Here is a 25,923-nt window from a genome sequence, read left to right as displayed (position 1 = left end):
AGGTCACCATCAAGAATAAGTATCCACTGTCGAGGATCGATGATTTGTTCGATCAACTTCATGGTGCCAAGGTATTTTCAAAGATCGACATGAGATTTGGCTACCATCAGTTGAGGATTAGGGCATCTGATGTCCCTAATACAGCTTTCCGCACTCGGTACGAGTATTATGAATTCTTGGTCATATCATTTGGGTTGACAAATGCCCCAGCGGCTTTTATGGATTTGATGAACCGAGTGTTCAGGCCTTATTTGAACTCGTTCGGGATAGTCTTCATTGATGATATTTTGATATATTTCTGCAGCCAGGAGGAGCACGAGCAGCATCTCAGAGTGGTTCTTTAGACTCTGAAGGATAGTCAATTATATGCTAAGTTCTCAAAGTGTGAGTTCTGGCTGAGTTTAGTTGCATTTCTGGGTCATGATGTATCAGCAGAGGGTATTCAGGTCGATCCGAAGAAGATTGAGGCAGTCAAGAACTGGCCTAGACCAACATCAGCTACAGAGATTCGAAGTTTCTTGGGATTGGCAGGCTACTATCGTTGGTTCGTGGAGGAGTTCTCATCTATTACAACCCCGATGACCAGGTTGACCCAGAAGGGTGCCCAGTTCAGATGGTCGGATGAGTGTAAGGCGAGATTTTAGAAGCTCAAAACAGCTCTGACTACGGTGCTGGTGTTAGTATTGCTTATAGGTTCAGGGCCTTACACAGTCTATTGTGATGCTTCCAGTATTGGGCTTGGTACAATGTTGATGCAGGATGGCAAGGTCATTTCCTATGCTTCGAGGCAGTTGAAGATTCATGAGAAGAACTATCTGGTCCATGATTTAGAGTTGGCAGCCATTGTTCACGCATTGAAGATTTGGAGTCATTATCTGTATGGCGTGACATGTGAGGTGTTCACTGATTACAAGAGTCTTCAGTGTTTGTTCAAGCACAAAGAGTTGAATTTGAGGCAGAGGAGATGGTTGGAGTTGTTGAAGGATTATGATATCACTATCTTATATCACTCGGGAAAGGCCAACGTGGTGGCCGATGCTCTGAGTAGAAAGTCAGCCAGCATGGGTAGTCTTGCTTATATTCCGTTCGATGTGAGGCTACTTGCTTTGGATGTTCAGGCTTTAGCCAATCGATTCGAGAGGTTGGATATTTCTAAGCCTAGTTGAGCATTAGCTTGCACGATCGCTCATTCTTCATTATTGGAGCGCATTCGTGATCGACAGTTTGATGATCCCCATTTGTGTGTCCTTAGAGACACAGTGCAGCATGGAGGTGCCAAGTAGGTTACCTTAGGTGATGGTGGAGTTTTGAGATTGCAGGGGCGAGTTTGTGTGCCTAATGTGGATGGGCTTCGAGAGTTGATTTTAGAGGAGGCCCATAGTTCTCGGTACTTTATTCATCCAGGCGCCGCGAAGATGTATCAAGATATGTGGCAACATTATTGGTGGCGTAGAATGAAGAAGGATATTGTTGCATATGTGGGTCGATGTTTGAATTGTCAGTAGGTTAAGTATGAGCATCAGAGGCCTGGTGGATTGTTTCAGAGGATTGAGCTTCCCGAGTGGAAGTGGGAGCGGATCACTATGAACTTCGTTACTGGACTTCTGCTGACTTGGAAGAAGTTCGACGTAGTTTGGGTCATTGTTGATAGGCTGACCAAGTCAGCGCATTTCATTCCTGTGGCAGTCTCATATTCATCTAAGAGGTTAGCTGAGATCTATATCCGAGAGATTGTTCGCCTTCATGGTGTGCCTGTGTCTATCATTTCGGACCGAGGTACGCAGTTTACCTCGCGTTAGAGAGCAGTTCAGCGAGAGTTGGGCACTCAGGTGGAGTTGAGTACAACCTTTCATCCCCAGACGAACGGCCAGTCCGAGCGGACTATTCAGATTCTAGAGGATATGCTCCGAGCTTGTGTCATTGATTTTGGAGGTTCGTGGGATCCGTTTTTGCCTTTAGCAGAGTTTTCCTACAACAACAGCTACCAGTCGAGTATCCAAATGGTTCCTTATGAGGCTTTGTATGGTAAGCGATGTTGATCCCTGGTTGGATGGTTTGAGCTGGGGGAGGCTCGGTTGTTAGGTACGGATCTGGTTCAGGAGCCCTTGGACAAGGTCAGGATCATTCTGGATAGACTATGTACAGCCAGTCCAGGCAAAAGAGCTATGTAGATCGCAAGGTTTGAGATGTGGCTTTATGGTTGGTGAGCAGGTATTGCTCCGAGTGTCGCCTATGAAGGGCGTGATGAGATTTGGGAAGAAGGGCAAGCTTAGCCCTAGGTTCATTGGTCCGTTTGAGATTCTTTATCGAGTGGGAGAGGTGGCTTATAGACTTGTGTTGGCACCGAGCTTATCAGCCGTGCATCCAGTTTTTCATGTGTCCATGCTTCGAAGGTATCACGACGATCCATCCCACATATTAGATTTCAGCACTGTCCAGTTGGACAAGGACTTGTCATATGAAGAGGAGCCGGTAGCTATTCTAGACCGGCAAGTTCGTCAGTTGAGATCCAAGAGTTTCCCTTCTGCTCGTGTTCGGTGGAGAGGTCAGCCTCCTAAGGCATCGACCTGGGAGTCCAAGTCCGATATGCAGTGCCGTTATCCTCATTTATTCCTCAACTCAGGTACTTCCTTCTTCTGTCCGTTCGAGGATGAATGGTTGTTTTAGAGGTGAAGAATGTGACGACCCAAAGGGGTCTTCACCTATTTTCTTACCCATTATGTGCTTCCGAGGCCTTGAAAACCTCATTTGGAGTCGCCTCAATTTTCATGCGCAGTCCGGGCGCGTAGCCGGAAAGCCTAAATATAAAATTTTGTGAAAATGCTAAGTTTGATGTTAAAATGAATAAATTTGACTTTGGTCAACATTTTGGGTAAATGGACCCGAACCTGTGATTTAACAGTCCCGGAGGGTCCGTAGGAAAATATGGGACTCGGGCGTATGCCCGGAATCGGATCCGAGGTCCCTAGCCCGAGAAGTGTATTTTTTTAAAGAAATTGTTTTTCTGAAAATGTCTAAGGAAATTGAAATGAAATTTATTAGAACGAGTTGGTATCGGGCCCGTAATTTGGTTCCGGCGCCCGGTACAGATCTAATATATGACTTGAGTCATTCCTGCGAAATTTGGTTAAAAACGGACGTCGTTTGACGTGATTCGGGCCCTAATTGAGAAATTTGATGTTTAAAAGAGTTTTGAAATTTTTTATTGATCTCGAGGTTTAATTCGATGCTCGTGATGTTATTTTGGTCATTTGAGTACACGAATATGTCCGTAGGATATTTTTGAGGTTGTGTGTATAGTTGGGTTGGAGTTTCGAGGGTTCGGGTGAGTTTCGAGTGGGCTCCGGATTGCCTTAGGCTTAGAAAGTAAGATGTGCAGGTTCAGGAAGTTGCAGTCTCTGAACCCTCTAGTGCGGTCCGTGAGAAATCGTGTGCGACCGCGAAGGGGCCAGCGTGGCTGCGGTCGCCTTTGTGCAGTCCGCGGTGGAGGTTGTACGGCCGCAGTCGCCTTTGTGCAGTCCGCCCAGGGTGCTGAACTGCAGGTCTTCAGGGAGGGGCAACATGGCCGCGGTCACCTTTGTGTGGTCCGTGGTGGAGGTTGTGCGGCCGCAGTCGCCTTTGTGCGGTCCGCCCAGGGTGCTGAACTGCATGTCTTCAGGGAGGGGCCAGCGCGGCCGTGGTCGCCTTTGTGCAGTCCGCGGTGGAGGTTGTGCGGTCGCAGTCGGCTTTGTGTGGTCCGCCCAGGGTGCTGAACTGCAGGTCTTCAGGGAGGGGCCAGCGTGGTCGCGGTCGTCTTTGTGCGGTCCGCGGTGGAGGCTGTGCGGCTGCGGTCAATTTGATGCGGTCCACATTGGGGGTCTAAGAGGGGTATAAATAAAAAGGAATTTCAGTTATTTTTCACTTTTTCAAAACCACAAAAAGAAAGAGGCGATTTTTCAAATAACTTTTCTTCTCCAAAGTGTTGGTAAGTGATTTCTAACTCATTTTCTTCACTCCTTAACATCTTTTAACATGATTTCAACTTCAAATCAAAGATTTTCATAGGGGAAATTGGGTATTTTGCGTAGAACCTAGGTTTTCTAAAATTGGGGACTTGGACATCAATTTGAGGTTCGATTTCAAAACAAATTATATATTTGGATTCGTGGGGGAATGGGTAATCGGATTTTGGTCCGAACCTCGGGTTTCGACCACGTGGGCACGGGGGGGGGGGGGGGGATTTCTAACTTTTGGGTAAAACTTTAGAAAACTCATTTTCATGCATTGGGATTGATTCATTTAGCACTTATTGATGTAATTAAGTAACTTGTGACTAGATTCGAGCAGATCTGTGGTGAAATTAAGGGGTAAAGCTATAGTTGAGACTTGCGTGGTGATCAAGGCATCGAGGTAAGTGTTTGGTCTAACCCTAGCTTGAGGGATTAGGAGTTGAGTCATACTTGCTAGTTGCTTCTTGTTGAGTACGACGTATAGGCATGGTGATGAGTATATATACGTTGGTGTCAAGCATAACCGAGAGTCTTAAATTGAAAGTTATTGTGTTCTTAAATGACACTTGGGTGCTTTACTTAATGATCTTCTATGATTGAGCATTTTCAATAATTGAACTGAGTACAAGTTGAGTTGAGGTTGGTTATAGCTGATTCTCCCTTGTCGGAATTTCTTGTGATTGTGTGATGAAATGTAAAAGGGAGGGTGGTACCCTACCATAAGATATAATAAAATGGGAGCGGGTGGTACGCCTACCACAAGATATAATGAAATGGGAGCAGGTGGTACGCCTACCATGAGATATAATGAAATGGGAGCGGGTGGTACGCCTACCACAAGATATGATGAAATGAGAGCGAGTGGTACGCTTACCACGAGATATGTCATGGGCGGCTTTCCATCCGTGCCCCATGACCCCTTGGGCGCGCCCCGTGGCGTCCTAGCAAGCCTTCCAATGCCTAGCGCCACGGACGGCCCCGTGGTCTTGGCCGCGCCAAGTGACAAGCGCGCATGTGCCTCTGTCGCCCCACCGATATCCCTCGCCAGCGCCCAACCGCAGGCAGATGCCAACAGCGCCGCGCGCGCAGACCCTGATGCCAAAGACTATGCTGCCGACAACGGACCTGTTTTCTGCCTTATAGCAAACTAAGTCTTTTTCATTGTAAATATAGAGTAGTTTTATTCCATGTACTTCCATTATGTTTCTCTAGCTTAATCAAGTCTAGTCTTGTAGCTTTGGATTATTTTTTTTAAGCATTATTAAGGGGGACCAAACAATCAAACTTTCTAGCAAGCAAACAATTCTCTGTACTGGTGTCTCTCCCCCTCGACACCGCGTTGCCTTTCTGTAATAGCTTTCATTAATGCAATCAAGCTTTCTTTCATTCTCAATTCTCATTCCTGTTCTCTTAATTTCTCTTGACATTGGTTTTCCCGTACGGCATTGACAATCTAGTCTAGCGTACGGAGGGGACCTCAGTTGGCTGACAGCAACTGCACAAACATCAGTTGCTTAGCCTTACGTCGCCCTTCCAAGGAATCTCAGGAAGGCGCCGCGTAACAGTTGGTATCAGAGCCTAGGCTCGACATCGGACGAGGGAACGCATTGCCATTACCACCATTTCTGACCATGGTGAATCATGGGGACCGCATTGCGGCCCTTGAACAGACGGTTGACGGATTACTGCCCATCATGGATACGGTGCCTGAACTAAGAACCAGCCTAGGGCAAAGGTTGGATGACCTGGACCGCAGGGTGCTCCAGGCCGAAGTTGACATAGAAAACATCAGTCGTGACTCCGAAGGAGATCGGCAAACGGCAGCCACAGAGGCAGCCGAAATTTTTGGCAAATTCGAGGGACTCCAACAGGAGCGTGCCGAGGATTTAGCTTACAGGGCACAAGAGGCAGACAGGGTGACTGCCATGCAACAAACTATTGACGACTTGACAGACAAGCTCAATGTTGTCAATGCTGCTTTACAAGGCCTACTGCGAGGCGGTGGAAACCAGATCGGGGGCGCTGCAAACCCCACTTCCGCAACACAAAAACTGAAAATTTCTGAGCCAAAGCCATACAGTGGAGCCAGGAATGCCAAGGAAGTGGAGAACTTCATCTTTGATGTCGAACAGTATTTCGATGCTGTTGGGGGCCTAGAAGAAGCTAAGAAGGTAGCAACTGCTGCCATGTATCTTCAGGGTGATGCTAAACTCTGGTGGCGGGTGAAATACGAAGCCATCAAGGCCAGTGAAGATGCTCTCGAAACATGGGCAGAACTGAAGGCAGCCATCCGCCTACAGTTCTTCCCTGAAAATGTTGAATACAATTCAAGGAGAAAGCTACGGGAGCTCCGCCATACCAAATCTGTGCGGGACTACGTGCGGGAATTCTTCGCGCTCATGCTAAGCATACGCGACATGGGGGACAAAGACAAGCTCTTCACTTTCCTAGAAGGGCTAAAACCTTATGCCCGTATGGAGCTACAAAGACAACGGGTAGATACCTTGCCCAAGGCGATCCAAGCAGCTGAATGTCTTGGGGACTATCAAATGGAAGCTCGGAAGGATAGGACTCAACCGCCTGCCCGAGCGGGATTCAAAGGGGGCCAGTCTAGCAATGGTGGCCCTAGCAGAAGTGGGGGAGATCGGGGCTCAACCAAACCTAAGGCTCCCTCCACAGGCAGCAACAGTGCTGCGTCTAACAACAATGATCGGGGGAGGAAGCCTCCTTCAGGATGTCGTCATTGCGGCGGACCACATTGGAACAATGAGTGCCCACATGCACAGATCAACACCTATCAGACTTTTGATGATGGGACGGATGACGATTCAGACGATGCGGATCAGACTGAACCAGTAAGTGCTTTCAATGCAATTGTTGGCTCCATTTCTGAAGCATTAGCAGAGACTAGTGCTGGTATCCGTAAGAAGAAGGACCCATGTCCAGTCACCAAGAAAGGGAAAAAGAAGGCGGATGACGAGACTCCTCTTAAGCACGAGAGGACCTTAATGTTTGTTGAGATGAAGGTGAATGGCAAGCCCATTCGGGCAATGGTAGACACGGGTGCTACCCACAACTACTTAGCCTCGACTCAGGTGGAGCGCCTTGGTCTAGTTGTAGGGAAAGGTAGAGGCCGTGTCAAAGCTATCAACTCACCTCCCCAGCCAGTGGGTGGAATAGCCAAAGAAGTACCGATGAAGCTTGGCCCTTACGAAGGAAAATTCAACCTGCGCGTGGTGATCATAGATGACTTCGAGTTGATAGTTGGATTGGAATTCCTAAGGCAAACCAACACCATGTCTGTACCGTATGCTGACATGTTACTGATGATGGGAGCAAACGGGACCAATCCCTGCATTATCCCGTGCATTCCTATGAAGATGGCCGTTGAAAACATCTCGGCCTTGCAGTTGAAGAAGGGGGTCAAAAGAAATGAACCCACGTTCCTGGCAACCCTCTGCATCGAAGATGTAGAATTCTCCTCGGGTCCCATTCCTGAACCCGTGAAGGAGCTACTACTAGAGTTTGAAGATGTCATGCCACAAGACATGCCAAAGCGACTACCGCCTAGGCGCACTGTGGACCATGAAATTGAGCTGGTGCCGGGCGCGAAGCCACCTGCCCGGGCGCCTTACAGAATGTCACAACCCGAACTCACCGAGCTTCGAAGACAATTGACGGAAATGCTAGACACAGGGATTATCGTGCCCTCCAAATCCCCATACGGGTCCCCTGTGCTATTCCAAAAGAAACATGATGGTAGTCTACGACTCTGTGTGGACTATCGGGCTCTAAACAAAATTACTGTGAAGAACAAGTACCCTATTCCACTAATGGCAGACTTGTTCGATAGACTGGGTGGTGCGACGGTATTCACCAAAATAGACCTAAAGACAGGTTATTGGCAAGTTCGGATTGCAGAGGGTGATGAGCACAAGATGACCTGTGTGACAAGATATGGGTCGTACGATTTCCTGGTTATGCCATTCGGCTTGACTAACGCCCCAGCTACATTTTGCACTTTGATGAACCAAGTCTTCCGAGAGTACATTGATGAATTTGTGGTGGTCTACTTGGATGACATTGTGGTATATAGCCAAACATTGGAGGAACACCTGATGCACTTGCGGAAGGTCCTAGCTCGATTACGGGAGAATGAATTATATGCGAAGCTATCTAAGTGCTCCTTTGCTCAAAAGCAAATTGACTTTCTCGGACATGTCATCGAGGAAGGGCGAATCAAGATGGACCAGCAGAAGATTCAGGCAATCACAGATTGGCCGCCACCTAAGGATATCCATGCCTTGAGGGCATTTCTTGGTCTATGCAATTTCTATCGGCGATTCGTGAAAAACTACTCCCTCATTGCAGTACCATTGACAGAACTCCTCAAGAAGGTCACGCCTTGGGAATGGGGACCCAAGCGAGCGGAGGCCTTCAACGCACTGAAAGCGGCTATGTCTAGTAGCCCCGTCTTGGCCCTTCCTAATCTGGCCAAGCCATTCGAAGTACAAACAGATGCATCTGACTATGCCCTCGGTGGCGTCTTGCTACAAGAAGGGCATCCTGTAGCGTACGAGAGCCGGAAGCTAAAAGATGCAGAGCGGCGCTATGCCGCCCATGAGAAAGAATTATTGGCTGTCGTCCACTGCTTGCGCCTCTGGAGGAACTATCTGCTGTGAACCCCGTTCGTAGTCAAGACAGACAACACATCTGTTAGCCATTTCATGACCCAGCCAAAGTTGAATGGGCGACAGGCCAGGTGGCAGGAACTCCTAGCCGAATTCCACTTCAACCTGGAGTACCGAAGTGGGAAGACCAATCATGTTGCTGATGCGCTCAGTCGGAGAGCTGATCTAGCATCGGTGTGCTTACTCTCCACCCTAAGGGGAGCGAAGTAGCCACCTCCATCAAGGACCAGATACAAGATCTACTCATCAAAGACCCTGCTGCACAGTATTTGGTTGATTTGGTAGGACAAGGCAAGACTCGCCAGTTCTACATGGAAGATGGTTTTCTGAAGGTGAAAGGGAACCAACTTTATGTTCCTAAAGGAGGAGATCTACGAAGGACTCTTCTGGCGGAATGTCATGATACTCTGTGGGTCGGCCATCCCGGTGAAGAACGCACCATGGCGTTACTTCGCCGTGCATATTATTGGCCTCAAATGGCCGATGACGTTGCTCAGTATGTGAAGACTTGTCTAGTTTGCCAGAAGGACAAGTCAGACCGCTTAACACAGGCGGGACTCTTGGAACAACTAGCTGTCCCAAAGAGACCTTGGGAAAGTGTTTCCCTGGATTTCATCACCGGATTGCCCAAGGTCGGAGATCTAACAACTATCTTGGTTGTGGTAGATCGGTTTTCCAAATATGCTGCCTTTATTGCTGCCCCACAATATACATCAGCAGAAGATACAGCTCGACTCTTCTTCTCTCATGTCGTCAAATATTGGGGCCTACCCAAAGACATTGTTAGTGATCGTGACTCACGCTTCACTAGCAAGTTTTTGGACCCAACTCTTTAAGTGCCTTGGGTCGAAGCTGAGTCACAGCTCAAGTTTTCATCCGCAACCTGATGGCCAGACGGAGCGGTTCAATGGTATGTTGGAGGAATATCTCTGTCATTTTGTAACCGGATCGCAGAAGAATTGGGTGAAGCTTCTGGATGCTGCTCAACTGTGTTTCAATTCACAAAAGAGCTCTAGTACAAACAAAAGCGCTTTTGAAATTGTTACCGGACAGCAACCGCTACTCCCACACACAGTCAATGCACCAAATATGTCTAAATCTCCTCGAGCTGCTAGCTTCTCTAAAGAGTGGAAGCAAAATTTGGAGATAGTGCGGAGCTATCTTGTCAAGGCTCAAAAGCGGATGAAGAGGCATGCTGATCAGAATCGTCGCTTTGTTGAATTCCAAGTAGGAGACAAAGTGATGGTCAAAATTCCAAAGCGTTACTTATTTGCGGGGGTCCATGACCCTCGCTTATTGCAAAAATATATCGGACCCTTGTCCATTGAAAGGCGTATTGGGAAAGTTGCATACCGGGTGGATACCCCAGCTTGGTGGAAAATTCATCCTGTCTTCCATGTCAGCCTCCTGAAACCTTTTCGGGAAGATACGGAGGATCCTTCAAGGAGCCAGCTCACAATACCCAGTATTCGAGGGCCCAATTCAACCGGGAAAAGGCGTGTTGAAGCTATCCTTGATGATAGAGTGATTCATGCCTCAAGGAAAGATCACCAAGAGTTCTTGGTGAAATGGCAGGGCTGTGATGCAGAGGAGAACACTTGGGAGAGGGGAACAAACCTCAAAGCCTACAAGAGCCTAATTGAAGATTATCTTGCAAGTAAGGCGCCGAGGATGTCGCCAACTCAGGTGGGGGATAATGTCATGGGCGGCTTTCCAGTCGTGCCCCATGACCCCTTGGACGCGCCCCGTGGCGTCCTAGCAAGCCTTCCAATGCCTAGCGCCACGGACGGCCCCGTGGTCTTGGCCGCGCCAAGTGACAAGCGCGCATGTGCCTCTGTCGCCCCACCGATATCCCTCGCCAGCGCCCAACCGCAGGCAGATGCCAACAGCGCCGCGCGCGCAGACAACGCCGCGCGCGCAGACCCTGATGCCAAAGACTATGCTGCCGACAACGGACCTGTTTTCTACCTTATAGCAAACTAAGTCTTTTTCATTGTAAATATAGAGTAGTTTTATTCCATGTACTTCCATTATGTTTCTCTAGCTTAATAAAGTCTAGTCTTGTAGCTTTGGATTATTTTTTTTTAAGCATTATTAAGGGGGACCAAACAATCAAACTTTCTAGCAAGCAAACAATTCTCTGTACTGGTGTCTCTCCCCCTCGACACCGCGTTGCCTTTCTGTAATAGCTTATATTAATGAAATCAAGCTTTCTTTCATTCTCAATTCTCATTCCTGTTCTCTCAATTTCTCTTGACATTGGTTTTCTCATACGGCACTGACAATCTAGTCTAGCGTACGGAGGGGACCTCAGTTGGCGGACAACAACTGCACTGACATCAGTTGCTTAGCCTTACGTCGCCCTTCCAAGGAATCTCAGGAAGGCGCCGCGTAACAGATATAATGAAATGGGAGTGGGTTGTATGCCCACCACAAGATATACTGAAATAGGAGCGGGTGGTACGCCTACTACAAGATATGAGAAATAGGATCGGGTTGCACGCCTGCAACAAGATGAAACTGAAAGTGAAAGTTGCCTTATTTCTCTTTATCCGTGTTAGAAGTTAAATTGTAGTTTCCTTACAATTCTTTGATACTCTGTTTTATCTGCTACCCCCAGAGCATGTTTCCCCTTTCCCAGCTCTGATTGCTTATTACCTGTTTACTTTCCCGCCATATAGTATATGACTGCACATGTATATCTGGAGTCTGGTCCTAGCCTCGTCACTACCTCGTCGAGATTAGTCCAGACACTTACCAGTACATGGGGTCGGTTGTATGATACTACACTCTGTGCTCTTTTGCACAGATCTAGGTCTTGGACAGCAGCGGTAGCGCGAGAGCCAGCTTTCAGTCCAGTGAGACACCGAGGTAGCCTTGCAAGCGTCCGCAGGCCCGTCGTCTCCTCTATCTTTATTTCAGACTGTTATCTCATGCATTCGAGACAAACAGATTATATTTTTCTTTCAAACGGTTGTATTTAGTACTCTTAGAAGTTTGTGAGTAAACTGACACCAGTTCTTGGGTAGATGCATATGTTGATTTTCGTATTATTGTTCAGTTTCTTTAATTTAAGTCTTCCGTACATTTATTAAATTCCTCTATTTTCATGATATCACTGATAATCGTTAAAGAAGTTATTTGTTAATGAATTAAGGTGTTAAGGATTGTCTTACCTAGCTCACATTAGTAGGCGCCATCACGATTCCCGAGGGTGGGAAATCCGGGTCGTGACAATTATAATTCATCCCAAATCAATAAAACTTCTCTCTCACTCTTACTTAGCAATATTCTTCTTTATTGTTTCACTACAAACACAAAAAAATTCAATAGTAAAATGGAATGTAATTGTCTACCTCGAAAATACGTGTAACAATTAAATTTGATTAGTGGTTTTAAAGATATGTGATTTAGTTCAATACCAAAGAAATATGAAAGAAACAAGTGAATCGAACCAATGTTACACAGCAGAAGTGACCTCGAGCTTAGTGACCTCGAGATGGATTAAGAGCAATAAGTAAGAACAATAGAAGTAAAGGACGGTTCTGATGAACAGTAAAAGAAAAGTAGAATGGTGTATTCTTGCCAATAATGAGATGGTGTTACAAAAAGATTGGGGTCCCCTTTATATAATAGGGGAACCCTAAATAAAGTATCTTTCTATTTACAACAAGGAATATTCTTGATACAGCTGTCTAACTGCCTAGTATGGAATCGTACGATCCTATTCAGGGATTTGTGCTATGATCTTGGGGATGATCTTGGGAATTTAGCTTATTGGGGTCGAGCATACTCAGCTTCGGTGTTCCTCGTACTCCTATCTCCAAGCATTGCATTCTGTCTTCGAACTCGGATCTGGTCCCTCGAGCTCAAACTCGACCTTACTTGGACTCAAGCTTTAGACGACGTCTCGAGCCTATGAATCGGGTAGCCCTGATTTTTACCGTATACAGATAGTCCCCATGTTTCTTAGAATATAACGACAAAAAATGAATTGAGTCCTTGATTTTACCCCGATTTGTCACGACATCATCATCGTGACGCAAGCGACTGAGGAAACGAAAGCTTGGAAGCTGACTTTTCCCGAGGAAAACTTCGAGAACATTTAGCGAGTCCGGCGGCGGGGAAGATTCTGAAGAAACGAAGACACTCTTGCCAATAAGGACCGTGTTGCTTAGGTTTCATGCTCTTAGTAATTTTTTTGCTTTCAAGGTTGATCGGCCCTTGCGAGGAACTCTCGATCGTGACCTATAACTTCTTGCAAAGAGGTTTATACAAAGCCTTTTTTTCCTTCCACGGCTTATGAACCTGTTACCCTTTTGCGCGGGTCAAAGCGCCTTCGCATAAAATTCCCTTTGAATGTCCAAAGTTTGAGATGGTAATGACCGATAATAAGTTCTACCCTCGAATGTTTCTGATCAATGGTCCCCGAATGACCATTCGAACTTGAGTTTAAGTAGCTCTTAGGCTCAACAGTCGATGAGGTAAGGTAGCTCTTGGGCTTGATAGTTAAGTGAGTGTATGCTCGAACTTGAAAAAATAGCCTTTAGGCCTTATGTCCAAGTGAGGACATACTTGAACTTGAGATGAGGTGGCCCTTGGGCTCGAAAAATAGTCCTCGAGTGAGAATTTTCTCGAACTAGGGTAGCCCTTGGGCTTAGTAATCGAGGGAGTACTTGCTCGAACTCGAAATGAAAATAGCCCTTAGGCTTTATAGTCGAGTGAGGATTTTCTCAAACTCGAAATGAAGTTAGCCCTTAGGCTTTATGGATAGTCCCCGAGTGAGGGTTCGTTCGAACTCGGATTAAGAATGCCCTTGGGCTTTTATGATCGAGTGAGGACTTGCTCGAACCCGAAATAAAGTTAGACCATAGGCTTCTTTATATTGGCCCTTAGGCTCTTTTAGGTTGGCATTTAGGCTCTTTTATATCGGCCCCTGGGCTCTTTTAGGCTGGCCCTTAGGCTCTTTTATATTGGGCTGATTCGGCCTCTAAAGCAGCTATAATTTTTCCCTTTTTTGGCTAAAAGACATATTGAAAATTTCTAAGCCTTAGCAAGTGTTTTTTGTACCCGTTAGGTTTTTCGAGGGTTCAATCGATCAGAACCCGTTCGTGTTAATGCCTCTTGAGGCTTTTTCAAAGGCTGATGTTATCGAGCCTTTAATTATTCGAGGGCTAATTTTATCGAAGCCCTTTTTTGCTTTTGCCAAGGGTAGCCGAGTTTAACCGATTTTTCAAAGTATTTGAAGGCCTTTAATTTATGGCGGAAGTCAGATGTCTCTGAGCCGCATTATTTCGGCCATAACCTGTTACATGACCGTAGTTTTTAATATGGTCATAGTCTTTTAATATGGTCGTAGCCTTCGGGTATGTCTCTTAGACTTGTACCCCGGTAGCCTTTTGAACTTGTCCGAAAGGTTAGTCCCCGAGTATGATGGCATTGGACAGTATATCGGGGGTGCCTCTTTGAGGTCTTATGATTTCGAACTTCGATAGCTCGAGTAGGTAGTCCCCGAGTGTTTGAGGTATGTTCGTACTTGGGTTAAGATAGCCCTTGGGCTTTTATGATCGAGCGAGGATTTGCTCGAACCCGAAGTAAAGTTAGCCTTTAGGCTTCGTAGATAGCTCCCGAATGAGAGTTTGCTCGAACTCGGGTTAAGATAGCCCTTGGCTTTTGTATTTGTTATGGATTTCAAACATCCTCGATCAGCATTTACTCAGTCGTAGCCTTTTTAGTTCGGAACTTAACCTTTGGGCTTATCTTTCGTATCACTTCGAGCTTGACCGAAGAATCAGTCCCTGAGTGGGGTGGCCATGGCCTGTAAAATTGAGGATCGCCTTTAAGGTCTTATGGTCTCGAAATGTTAGCAGTTTGAACTTCCGTTGTGATCGGCCCTCAAGCCTGTTTACATAATAAAGCAAGGGTATGAAATAGAAAAAATTTCTAGAAGCATGGTATATCGGCAAGGAAAGATATTTCTCTCAATAGACGATTTTACATGTGCGCATGTTTGATGTTAGGGCTCGAGTAACTTATATCGGCATGGCTCATATGACCATTTGAGCCTTACAACATGTTAGTTTGTGTGAGTCCACCAAACAATAGAGTACCTAGTTCTCTACGAGATTCTGTTGAGAATGCTAATAAAATTGTACATAAATAAGGCAGAGGATTTTTACGTGGAAAAATCCCACACAAGGGGATAAAAAAAACCACGACCTACACTTGTAGGCTTTCAACTTCACTAACTTGTGAAAACCTATTATAAGCCACTTTGTATTGACTCCATTACAAAGAATTTACTCAACTAACTTGTGGTGCTCTTACCACAAGCCACTTTGTGACTTCCTAGTTACAAAGACTTTTACTAACTTGTGATGCTCTCACCACAAGCCACTTTGTCACTTTACAATTACTATGACTTTTGTTTATGACTAAACCTAGTCACAACATAAACTCAAGGAGTGTACGGATTTAGAAAAGGATTCCTAATCAACGCTTGTAGCTAAGCAATCTAGGAGATACATTAAGTACAATTACAAAGTTACAACTCAACTAGGACAACAACAAGCTAACTTTAGGAACTGGTCTGTAGTTGCGTTCAACTTTGTTCTTCAAGCTCGTGAGGATTGATTTCTCTGTTTTTGGCAAGATGCTTGAATGCGAAACTAAGATATTCAAGTGATGTTTTTGTATAAACTCATTGTTGGTACACCTTGATCACATCACTTGAAATGATGTGAGCACTTTAGTTGGTCAGAGAATGAGTAGGCGCTGGAAACAGTGCAGTGTGGCAGAAACAGTGCAGGCAGTCACTTCGTTTCCAGTTGTGTCCAATTGACTTTGTACTGCTATGTAGAAACCACAAGGGTATCAGGTCATTATTTGGGCTCCTAGCTCTTGAAGTTGTAGCAGTTCACCTTTAGCTGGAATACGTTAAGCTTGCAGTATAATCCAAGTAGGTCAGGTTCCCTATCTGGTTCTTAACAGTAAGTTTGTTAGATCATCAAAACATAAGGCAAGAACATTTAAAACCTATCAATTTTCCCCTTTTTGATGATGAAAAACTTTAACATTTATAGAGTGGATTTAGAGCAGTAAGAACCAGATTAAGTAACAAGGGAACACAGGTTCCCCTTAACTTTATGCCCTTTCGTGACACATGTGCTCCCCCTGAGTTGATGATCATATAATTCTATTATTTTTCCTCCTTTTGGCATCATTAAAAAAACACATACAGAAGAACAACACAAAGAAGTCCAGCTAAGCTAACTCATACCACATATGTGCACACAAACATAATAGAGAATAGAAACACAGAAGTAAATTATTGATATAATAAAAGAGGATAGAATTGATATTAATAGAACTTTAATATGCCTTTGCTTTAAAAAAGCAAAAGGCAACATTGGACTTGTTAAAACGGGAGCAGTAGTGTTTTATCCCAACCACATAAAAAAAGAAAACAAAGACATCTGCCAAAACAACAAAAAAACTTAACAAACATTTCCATAAACTGGTCACTGAAGGGATACTTAGGAGGCACTAGGAGTAAAGGGCTTGGAAGCTGCAGCAAGTGTTTGGAGAACAAGGTCTATTCGAACATTTCCCGACTTTTGCTCATTAAGCAGTTCTGCTTTCAGGTTCTCTACTTGCGCCCTGAGATCAGCATTATCCTTTGTCAACCAAGTTACTTCATCAGTTGACACCGGAACCTCTTGGGCTTGATGACATTCCAGGATAGCATTCCTGACCTTCAACCGACGAATTTCCTCAGCTGCACTGTTTTGAGCATTAATAAGTTGTAAGACGGTTGATGTACTTCCTACCCCCCTTCTTTTCTATGCACTCGCATTCTTTCAAAGTGGTATGTGAGAAAATCTTCTTCTTAGTCCTCACCTTGCCTGTCCCCAGTGGTATTTCAAAGAATTTAAACACTCGAGTAAGCAGGAACCCGTAGGGAAGGCCATGATTACCATCTTTGAGGGTGGCAACCTTTTGCATGTGTTCAATCATAATAGCAGGCAGACTCACAGGAGTAAAACTGTCCAGTTGCTCCATCAAGAACAGGTCAGACTTACAAGTCACTGACCTCCTCTCAGCTCGAGGCAATTGAACTTTGTTAACCAATTCGAACAGCAACTGATAGACAGGAAGTAACGCTTTCTTATGGATTTGGTCCCCCTTCTGGTTTGCATTGTCTTTTACCACGACATTTCTGAAGTTAAACTGACACACATCTTTTACACTAGACACACCGGCTGTAGGAGCTTTAGGAATCTCTCCAAGAAACTTTACATCGAACACGATGGTCTACTCAATTCACCAAAGCACAAATATGATCAGTTTCAATGGGAAAGAGGCTAGCAAAGAAGCTTTGTACCTCATCCTCATATGCCTTAGGTGCATCTATTTGGAATAGGTGCCCCCATCATTGAAAACTCGACCATTTCCAGAATTTGGCGCATACCAACCATCTTAGAGATTACTGATCAAACATACGACCCAGCAGAACTTTTTGATGCCTCAGGCGTTCAGAGCCAAGGCTGACTTCACTTCTCATTCTCTTCACAGAACCAGGTTCTTCAAAAATTTTAGACTTGCATTTGCCGGACTTCTCACCACGTAATTTTCCTTTTCCCTTGGATTTGACTAATACATCCTCATCAGACATCGAGAACTCACTCACCACCTCCTTCAACTTGGACCTAGTGGTTGACCCCTTCTCTATTGAAACAGGCTTCTTCTTTTTCGAAGTCCATCTAACCAGTGTACCAGGTTCATCTGGGGTTTCCTCTTCCACCTCTACTACAGGGATCGCCTCATCACTTACAGGTACACTGTCTTTCACCAACTTTCTCCTTTTCTTCTTACTACTTTTCTTGCTCTTTTGAAGGGCAGAATCGTAGGCCACCTTAGCTTGAAGCCTGGTAGTAGGTCGTTTGGTTTCAGACTCAATAGTGGACACAACCTTCTGCTTAACTATGAATACATCAAGAGCCACATTATCTAGGTCCTCCTCATCATTGGATCTCATTTCAGGTAATTGTATTTCCAAGGGCATAGTGAATGCAGGAACAGAACTGTCCTAGGAATAAAAGCCCTGACCTGGGTCCTATGGAGAGGGATCAGGTTCCTCATGTGATGGCCTAGTAGTATCTGTTGGTGCATCCCCTTCAACAGTTACAATGGCTCATTCGTCCCTCATACCTTGTACCTCTTTTTTCTGAGAGATGATATTATGCAGTACACCACCAGCAGACACCACAAAGACGGTTACAACATTTTTCTCTTCCTCAAATAGTACTACTGCCACCACGGAATCGGTATCAATGATGACAGAACTCTCTATGACCTCAGGGTTTTGACCTTGTTCTCCACTTGGTCTTTGACTGGTGGGATCCTCAGAAGATAGAGAGGATAGAGCCACAATTTTAGGGTTTTCTGAAATAGAGAGAGGCGGGGAAACAGGGTGAGGTGTGACCTGAGCGGGAAGAGTAAGAGTGGGAAGAAAACCTTAGTAGGAGCGGAAGTCTCCACAGGTTTATCAGTAGTAGTTACGATTGAGGCAGGGAGGTCGGAGTTTGTATCAGCCATTGAAAAAATGGTGTGACATTGCTTTTGGGAAATTCTAATAGAGGACTTATGGTTAGGGAGAACATAGAAGGGGTTTTATGAGGAGAAGATAATTATGATGAGAGAGGAAGAGGCACTGGTTCTGAAACAGTGGTTGGGCATGGAGAAGTGCAATGTTTCAGAGGGAGATGAAACAATTTGAAATGAAGAGACATGATAGCAGGATCTGAAAATTTGAATGACATGGCAGTTGTGTTTTCTACCCTTTTTTAAGACATGTATTAAAGGATGCATAGAACTACTAACCTTTGGTACAAGAACCAGGTTCTTGACCTTTTTTTTAAAAGAATCAATCCTATTTTATCATTCATGCACTGCATCTACAACTTCTATACTCATCATGCGTGTTTACCTGCAACGGTATTAAAGTGAGTTAGACATGGCCAGAAAACACTTTTAGCCAGTTATTTCTTGAAGGTGATTTTCATAGCCAGATAAAGAGGGATCAGGTTCTCAATTGGGCTTTTAAAGCCCTAACTTCACTCTGTTTCTTTCAAACTGTTACCTACTTAGTGCCTTGGTGAAAATATCTGCAATTTGATTTTTTTGTGCAGCAGAACTTCATACATATCAGCCCTTTCTCCACATTGTCCCACAGAAAGTGATGCCTCACATCAATATGTTTTGTCCTTTTGTGTTGAACTGGATTCTTAGCCATGTTGAGTGCACTGGTGTTGTCACATAGAAGGGGCACACTCTCAGTGAGTACCCCAAAGTCCTCTAGTTGTTGCTTGATCCATAAAAGTCGAGCACAACAGGATGCTGCAGCTACATATTCAGCTTCAGCTATTGAAAGAGCCACTAAATTTTGCTTCCTTGTGCCCCAAGAGATAAGACATGATCCTAAAAAGTGAGCCATTCCAGAAGTAATTTTCCTATCTATAAGATAACCTGCATAATTTGCATCAGCATAACCAATGAGATTAAAACTGTCACCTGAGGGATAATACAACACCAGGTCCTATGTTCCTTTGAGATATCTCAGTATTCTTTTGGCAGCCTTCAAGTGAGATTCCTTGGGATTTGATTGAAACCTTGCACACAGGCCCACACTAAAAACAATATCAGGTCTGCTAGCAGTAAGATAGAGGAGAGACCCAATAATGCCTCTATACATGGTTTGATTCACAAGAGATCCAGTTTCATCCATGTACCAGTCGAGTAGAAGTAGCAATGGGAGTTTCTATCACTTTTGATACTTCCATGTCAAACCTCTTTAAGAGCTCCCTGATGTATTTTTGCTGACAAATGGATATACCCTTTGGGGACTATTTTACTTGAAGACCCAAGAAGAAGTTCAGTTCCCCCATCATGCTCATTTCAAATTCACTTCCCATGAGTTTTGCAAATTCTTCACACAGAGAATCAGTTGTTGCTCCAAAAATGATATCATCAACATAGAAATGAACAATGAGCAGGTTCCTTCCTTATTTCTTTAAGAAAAGAGTGTTGTCATTTTTTTTCTTTTAAAGCCATTTTCCAGGAGGAACTTTGACAGCCTTTCATACCAAGCTCGAGGAGCCTGCTTCAGTCCATATAAGACTTTGTCCAGTTTAAATACATATTTAGGGTGCTCATGACATTTAAACCCTGGAGGTTGCTTCACATAGACTTCTTCCTTAAGAAGTCCATTCAAAAATGCACTCTTGACATCCATTTGGAACAAGGTGAATTCCATATGAGATGCAAAAGCGATTAGGATTCTAATAGCTTCCATGCGAGCCACTGGGGCAAATGTTTCATCATAGTTAATTCCTTCCTTTTGATTGTAGCCTTGAACCACTAGCTTGACCTTGTTCCTTGTGGTAATTCCATGTTCATCGAGCTTGTTTTTGAATACCCAGCTGGTTCCTATAATGGTTCGATCTGAGGGTCTAGGTACCAAGTGCCACACATTGTTTCTCTCAAACTGATGTATCTTGTCTTGCATGGCTATAATCTAATCTGCATCTTTAAAGGCTTCCTTGATATTCTTGGGTTCTATCTGGGAGAGAAAAGCTAAGAAGGCAAGTGAATTTCTAGCTCTTGACCTGGTTTGTACTCCAGAATCTAGAGGAGTAATAATTTTGTCCATCGGATGAGAGCTTTGGTGTCTCTAGTTGGACGTCTAAGGTTCATTCTAAGAGGAAGAGGGTATAGATGGCTGGTTTTCCTCTGTTCTTCTCTCATGTGCTAGTGGAGTTCCCTGAACTGCATCAACCACTCTGTAAGGACTCAAAATCAGCAACATAGATGTTCTTGTATCTTTTGGCCACAAGTACTACTTCACTATTCACAAGATCAATAACTGTACATATTTTGGACAAGAATTTCACCTTGTTTCCTTTATCATAGATTTGAGAGACACTCAAGAGACTATACTTAAGGCCATTGACATAGTACATATTTTCAATAAAATGAGTGAGTGACCCCTTTTTCCATTGCCAAAGGATACACTCCCTCCTTGTAGGGCTTTTAGTAAAAGAAAGTCCATGGTGTTCCCAGTCATGTGCTTTGAACATCCACTATCCATGAACCATTGTTGAAAGTTTCCTTTATTTGTTCCCTACACAAGAGATTACGAGTTAGTTTTAGGAACCCAAGCAAGTTTGGGTCCCTTGTAGTAGGCAAAAGGATGAATAAGAGTTCTCTTAGTCCATGCAGTCAATGTGCGTTTTTTGTGAGTGGAACCTAGTTCCTCTTTTGTAGTCACCTTTTCCGCAAACAATTTGTTTTTCTGAACAGATTGATTCCTGACCTGGAGATCTTCTTTGAAGTGTCTAGTGTTCCCACATTGGGTACAAGACCAGTTATCAGAAACAGTGACGTACTTGCTGTGAGGGTTGTGAGGAGTTTTTTCCCTTTGGAACCCTATTCCCTGCCTGTTTTCACAATCATTAGTATGCATAGCAGTGGTAGCTTCTGAGGACCAAGTCCATTTTAGGGATTTTTCACGATCATTCTTTACTCTTTCTAGATTAGTGTAGAGTTGCTCGTTTTTCTCAATTTCAACACATATCCTAGTTCTCATAGCTTTCACCTCATTTTCAAGCCTAATGTGTTCCTCACTGGCTATCTCCTTTCCTTTTCCAGAATTTTCAGATTTTGACTTAGTCCATGGTTTCACTATTGTTTCCCTTAGGTCTGTAATTTTTGCCAGAAGATCATCCTTTTCTTTTCTAAAGATTTCAATGGTTCTCTTATGGTCAGTAACTACAACCACTAAGTCGTCTATAGTTTGTTCAAATTCTCCTAATTCTAAGGTCAAAGAATCCCTATCCTCCACAAGACTATGAAAAACATTAATTAATACATTAGCTAAAGACATGAGTTTTTTTGGAGAATAGGATTTCAACTTTCTCTAAACATCCCTGAAATTTACCTCTTTGTTGCCATCGTCTTCATCATCATCTGATTGAGCCGTCAAAGCAAAAGTTGAGTCATATTCAATCTCCTCCCCTTCAACTGCCATCATGGAACTATCACCAGTATCAGGTTCATCTCAGACTCATTAGAGGAATCCCTCTATGTTGCAAGAGTATGTCTCATCATATTGACATCGGATCTTTTTCTCTTGAAGTCCTTGAAAGGAACATGGTTTGTTGGCTATTTTCTCATGGTAATTCTTGGAGAATTCTTGCTTCAAGAGAGGACAGTCCTTCGTGAAGTGTCCAGGCTTTCCACACTTGTAACAAAGATCATAGTTCTTTGGTTTGTTAGAGCTGTCCCTTTTTAGCATTTTTCCATTTCTTCTGACCATCTTCTGAAACCTTTTGGTTAGGTAAGCCATGTCACTGTCTTCATCACTTGAATCATTGTTATCAACTTTAAGTTCCAGGTTCTTTTACTTCTTTGGTTCTCTTTTTTCACTATCTATCTTCCTCTTCAACTCGTTGGTCTTCAAGTTTTTGATCAGCTCTTCTATGGTCAGCTCTTGTAAGTCCTTTGATTTAGTAATAGCATTCACTTTGCTTTCCCAAGAGCTAGGAAGAATGTTGAGGATTTTCCTCACTAGCTTGTTTCTAGGAATAGTTTTACCAAGTGAGTGTAACTCATTTATGATGGAAGTGAATCTTGTGTGTACATCTTGAATGGATTCATTGTCCCTCATTTTGAAGAGTTCATACTCGGTAGTGATCATATCAATCTTAGAATATTTTACTTGTGTTGTTCCCTTATGAGCTTTTTGCAAAGTTTCCCATATCTCCTTGGCAGTGTCGCAGGTGGAGATTTTATTGTACTCTTCAGGTCCTATTCTACATACTAGAATTTTCTTGGCACGAAAATTCTTCTCTACAACTTTTTTGTCTGCTTCAGTGTACTCTTTACTAGTTTTTGCCATTGAAAATGGAAGTTCTTCCAGCACCTTGGTTGGAACATAAGGACCATCGCATATGATATCCCATAACTCGGAATCCTTAGCCATGATAAAATCATGCATTTTTGTTTTCCACCACCCATAGTATTGTCCATTGAACCTAGGTGGTCGGTATGTAGATTGACCTTATTCAAAATTTGGTGGAGCAACCATGAGGATCCTTCCTAGGTGTTAGCCTGATAGGAGGAACCCGCTCTGATACCAATTGTTAGTTTGTGTCAGTCCACCAAACAATAGAGTACCTGGTTCTCTACGAGATTCTGCTGAGAATGCTAATAAAACTATACGTAAATAAGGCAGAGGATTTTTACGTGGAAAAATCCCACACAAGGGGATCAAAAAACCACGACCTACACCTGTAGGCTTTCAACTTCACTAACTTATAAAAACCTATTACAAGCCACTTTATAATGACTCCATTATAAAGAATTTACTCAACTAACTTGTGGTACTCTTACCACAAGCCACTTTGTGACTTCCTAGTTACAAAGACTTTTACTAACTTGTGATGCTCTCACCATAAGCCACTTTGTCACTTTACAGTTACAAAGACTTTTTCTTATGACTAAACCTAGTCACAACAAAAACTCAAGGAGTTTACAGATTAACAAGAGGATTCCTAATCAATGCTTCTAGCTAAACAATTTAGGAGATACATTAAGTACAATTACAAAGTTACAACTCAACTAGGACAAAACAAGCTAACTTTAGGAATTGGTTCGTAGTTGCGTTCAACTTTGTTCTTCAAGCTCGCGAGGATTGATTTCTCTATTTTTGGCAAAATGCTTGAACGAGAAACTGAAACATTTAAGTGATGTTTTTGTATAAACTCATTATTGGTACACCTAGATCACATCATTTGAAATGATGTGAGCACTTTAGTTGGTCAGAGAATGAGTGGGAGCTGGAAACAGTGCAGTGCGGCAGAAACAGTGCAGGCAGTCACTTCGTTTCTAGCTGTGTCCAATTGACTTTGTAATGCTATGTAGAAACCACAAGGGTATCAGGTCCTTATTTGGGTTCCTAGCTCCTGAAGCTGTAGCAGTTCACCTTTAGCTGGAATCCATTAAGCTTGTAGTATAGTCCAAGTAAGTCAGGTTCCCTATCTGTTTCTTAACAGTAAGTTTGTTAGATCATAAAAACATAAGGCAAGAATATTTAAAACCTATCACAACATTTTCCTATCGAGACCCCGTTGTCATGAAGTAACTTCCTTGCAATAAAGCGAACATTCAAGGGTAATGCCTCCCAGATCTTGAGGCTTATTTTAGGGAACTCGGATACCGTTAAACTGCCCTAAGTCAGCACGAACAATGGTTGCCTCGTTAAAAACCATGTCAGAAAAACCCATTTGGGACAAAAACTGGTCTAAGGGAAACAAAGTGCAACGCGTGCTTTAAGATTCAAAGCTTCGTGTCGATCCTTGTTGATAGCCTGTAAGTTTTAGTCGAAAAAATAGAGAGAATCGGAATGGGGTCGTACCTTTATTCGGATTTTGGATATTTAATGTGATCTTCCTCGGCATCAGGCCCTCGTGAATTTTGACCTTGACCGTTTCTCCTCTCATTTTGGCGAAGCTTCGACCAGACCCGCTGCCTCTATGGTCTCCGTTGTACGGTTGATATCGATCTCTATTCGACCTTGGCTCTCGATCGACGTCCCCTTTGATCCTACCCATGGTCCTGCTAGGATAAACTAACACCCAATGAGTCCCTAGTTGATCATCTGCGACTCTAATCTTCTACTGATACCGATTATGCACGTTGGCCCAAGTGTCATCCGGGTACTCAAGCAAACTTTGCTTCAACTGATGAGAAGTTATAGAACTCCGAGTGTTGAGACCTTGAGTGAGCTTGAACGGCCCAATCATCGGTGACGTGAGGCAAATCCATTCTCTCCGCTTGGAAGCGATATACAAATTCCCTTGGAACCGAGATACAAATTCCCTAAGCATCTCGTTTTCTTTCTGCCTTACCTTGAAAAGGTCTGACTTCATCGTTGCAATTTTAATGGCTCCTGCGTGTGCTTATACAAAATAATTTGCAAGTATAGCAAACGAATCAATAGAATTAGGGGGTAATTTATGATACCATATCAAGGCACTCTTTGATAGAGTACGGATTAAATTTCGTCATCTTCCAAGTCGTTTCCTTTGATGGCATACATATACGAGGTGACGTGTTTATTCGGATTGGTTGTCCGTTATACTTGGGAATCTCGAGCATACATAATTTCTTGGGAATTGGCTTTGGATACGAACTAGGGGGAAGAGTCTTTGTATGAGCTTTTTAGAATCTAGTCCTTCTAAGATCGGGGGTTCCCCTGGTATTTGATCAACACGGGAGTTATAAGTCTCCATTTACTTGTTATTATCCTTGATCTTCTTCTCCCCAGACTCCATTCTCTTGGTGAGTTCCTCAAGCATCCTCATAACTGTGGGGTCAATCCCCGAGCCATCTCCGTTTGATCTCTCTGGTGCGGGTTCAGCACGTCGAGTGTTCCACGGTTCAGCTATACTCCGAGTTTTATTTTGACTCTAAAGTTGGGCGATGGCAATCTGTTGAGCTTGCAGTATCTCGAATATCACTTGGAGACTGACTCCCCCAACTCCTATTCCTTGTGTTGCTTGGCCATCATATTTGATCTCCCTGCGTACACTTCCTCCGGGGTTTATCGGTGCTGCACCGACTCCTACATTGTTGTTTTCCCCATGAAATCCAAGACCATCATCGTCGTGCACGTGAGTGTTTTTTGAGTCTGACATGTTTTAACCTGAAAACAAAGAATCTCCGACAAGAACAAGTGTAAAAATAACGTATGTTATCAGAATCAGTAGTGAAATAATCACTATTATCTTTAGCCCCACGGTGGGCGCCAAACTGTTTACCTCGAAAATACGAGTAACAATTAAATTTGATTAGTGGTTTTAAAGATATGTGATTTAGTTCAATACCAATTGATAGTCAAGAAATATAAAGTAGAAATGAAAGAAACAAGTGAATCGAACCAATGTTACTCAGCAGAAGTGACCTCGAGCTTAGTGACCTCGAGATGGATTAAGAGCAATAAAGTAGAACAATAGAAGTAAAGGACGGTTCTGATGAAGAGTAAGAGAAAAGTAGAATGGTGTATTCTTGCTAATGATGAGATGATGTTACAAAATGATTGGGGTCCCCTTTATATAATAGGAGAACCCTAAATAAGGTATCTTTTTATTTACAGCAAGGAATATCTTGATACAACTGTCTAA

The 25,923-nt window shown here is 43.7% G+C and overlaps 1 protein-coding gene across 1 annotated transcript; it reads right to left on the bottom strand.

Moving 5' to 3' along the window:
* Positions 1 to 22,139: 22,139 nt before the first annotated feature.
* LOC142165397 (uncharacterized) lies at positions 22,140 to 22,736 on the bottom strand. The gene has a single exon (XM_075223962.1). The coding sequence runs from the start codon at positions 22,734 to 22,736 to the stop codon at positions 22,140 to 22,142; it is 597 nt and encodes a 198-aa protein (XP_075080063.1).
* Between the last annotated feature and the right edge of the window lie 3,187 nt (positions 22,737 to 25,923).

This window comes from Nicotiana tabacum, chromosome 10, assembly GCF_000715075.1.
Source record: "Nicotiana tabacum cultivar K326 chromosome 10, ASM71507v2, whole genome shotgun sequence".
Classification (NCBI taxonomy): domain Eukaryota; kingdom Viridiplantae; phylum Streptophyta; class Magnoliopsida; order Solanales; family Solanaceae; genus Nicotiana; species Nicotiana tabacum.
Note: the sequence above shows the minus strand (reverse complement) of the source record. Positions and strands in the feature narration are given on the sequence as shown.